This window comes from Bison bison, unplaced genomic scaffold (assembly GCF_000754665.1).
Source record: "Bison bison bison isolate TAMUID 2011002044 unplaced genomic scaffold, Bison_UMD1.0 scf7180017864371, whole genome shotgun sequence".
In the NCBI taxonomy this organism is placed as follows: Eukaryota; Metazoa; Chordata; class Mammalia; order Artiodactyla; family Bovidae; genus Bison; species Bison bison.
Genome location: NW_011494943.1, coordinates 10,691,058 through 10,693,029, shown reverse-complemented (window position 1 = coordinate 10,693,029; position 1,972 = coordinate 10,691,058). Strand labels below are relative to the sequence as shown.

Sequence of the window (1,972 nt, the reverse complement as noted above, 5' to 3'; positions counted from 1 at the left end):
AATGAAATCTGTGGAGGTGGGGTGGAGGGAGGAGGGGGTGGGGAAGTCGGTGGCAGGCACTGGGGAAGCCGAGCCGCCGAGCTCGAGCCCGGCGCCCTGTGTTGTACTCCGCTCTCCGGGAAATGCCATCACTAATTTATGCACTAAAAGGAGCCGGAGGAGCTGGAGAGACGCGGGGCCGAGCCGGGGAGGCCGGCGGAGGGAGGGAGGGCGCAGGCACTGACTGATGTGCAGCAGAAAATGGCTCCTTTCCCCTTTCCCTCCACCGAACGGCTCCATATTGCAAAACCAAAAAAAAAAAAAAAATTAAAAAGCGACGAAAATGCAATTGTGTGCCTCTTCCCTCCTAGTGGTGCAGGGAGAGGAAGAAAAAAGGCAGAAAATGTTGGGAACTGTCACTGCGGCGCTTTTGGTGGGGAATTTTTTTTTTTTTTTAATTTGAAATGCGAAGGCACCGGATGGAGACAGACGCGCAGGCACACGCACACACACTCTCTCACACACACACACACACACAGAGGCATATTTTTGTGTTGCTGAGTATTTGGGGGTTGCTTGCCCGTGACAGCGGGCTCCAGGGCCGTGAGGGGGTGTGGGGGGGCCGCGTGGCTGACGGTGATCGGATTAGGGGTCAAATAGAGAATGGCTGAAGCCCTCGCGGAGACTCGGGGCTGGGGAGAGGAGGAGGGGACTGCGACTTTGCATTTTGGCTGCTTTGCACGCAGGATTCCTGGTGAGCAAAGTGGCTTTGGAACATGTCGCAGTAACATGCTTAAAATTCTTGACAACTGCAAAATAAACTGCTAGTTTCATTTTCCTTACCCCTCCCCTTTCTTCCTGCCCTTGTGTGTTTATTTTGACTTGGGGAGGGTGTATCAGGGACCGTGTCAGGCCTGCAGAAATTTACTCTCCACCCCCCACGTCCACAGCTAAATAGCTTTCAGTTCATGAAGACAGAGTAGGGCCTTATGTCATTCCCCACCTGGAGGCCACAAAGCTGGCTCGGTTTTTTTTTTTTTACGCCGTGTCCCCCTCCCTTTTCCCTTGCAAGATATAACACGTGGGAACCCGAGGAGAACATCCTGGATCCCCGGCTGCTGATCGCCTTCCAGAACAGGTGAGCGTCCCCCAAGCACCCGCCGCCGGCAGCCGTGACCGTATATGGGAATGGGAGAGTGGGCCAGCGCTGCAACAGGACAGGGGGAAAGGGCCGGGAGGGGGATTGGCAGGAGTCCCCTCCCCCGGGTCTGAACAGGCACGACTGGGGCCTCGGCTCCTCTAACCAACGTCCTTGGCGGTTGCTGCAGCTTGGGGTGGGGGCGGGGCAGGCCCGGAGAAGGAGAGGCTTGTGTTTGGGGGAACTGCGGGAAGGGCGCTTGCGGGTGGCCCTACAGCTGCGCGGAGAAGTTGGGGCTGCGCCTCGGTTCCCTGCCGGCCCCCTCCCGTGGCTACCTTGGAGCCCCACCCCCGGAGCCTAGGTGTTGCTTTCCTGCTGCCACTGGCCGCTTGGCACGGGCAGCTCTCGGGGCAGCTCCAAGGGAGCTGGCATTGTGAAACCTCCGGACGTCACAGAACTGAACTTAACCTGTTGGGGACTGGAGAAAAGTTTACAAGACCTTAAGCCGGCACCCTCACTCCCCAGGGAGCTTGGGGTCGACCGGGGCCAGATTGTGTCTGGCACTGCGTGCCCTTCACATCTCCCACTAGGCTACTTGGTGGGTCTGGCCCCCATTCTCAGGGCAGGGGGAGCTTGGCCCACCGGTTGTGGGGTGGGCACTGCCTGGTGGTGGAGGGGTGGCTTCTGACGAGGGGTTCGTCGCGCGCACAGATGCTTGTCACGCTGCAGCTGCTGCAGCTGGATTCACCACCGGTGGCCGTGGTTCTCTGTTTCGGGAGGACAGAAGGGGGAAGGGCGATCGAGGAGGGGCGGAGCAGCAGGAGCCCGCGGAGCTGGGCCACACCGCGGCCTTCC

The 1,972-nt window shown here is 59.3% G+C and overlaps 1 protein-coding gene across 1 annotated transcript in view; it reads left to right on the top strand.

Moving 5' to 3' along the window:
• Positions 1-18: 18 nt before the first annotated feature.
• CBX4 (chromobox homolog 4) overlaps positions 19-1,972 on the top strand; it is a 5,872-nt gene continuing 3,918 nt past the window's right edge. The window contains exon 1 of the mRNA XM_010856524.1: positions 19-1,117. Within this exon, the coding sequence (XP_010854826.1) occupies positions 969-1,117 (149 nt within the window). The 5' untranslated portion in view covers positions 19-968. The remainder of the gene's footprint in view (positions 1,118-1,972) is intronic.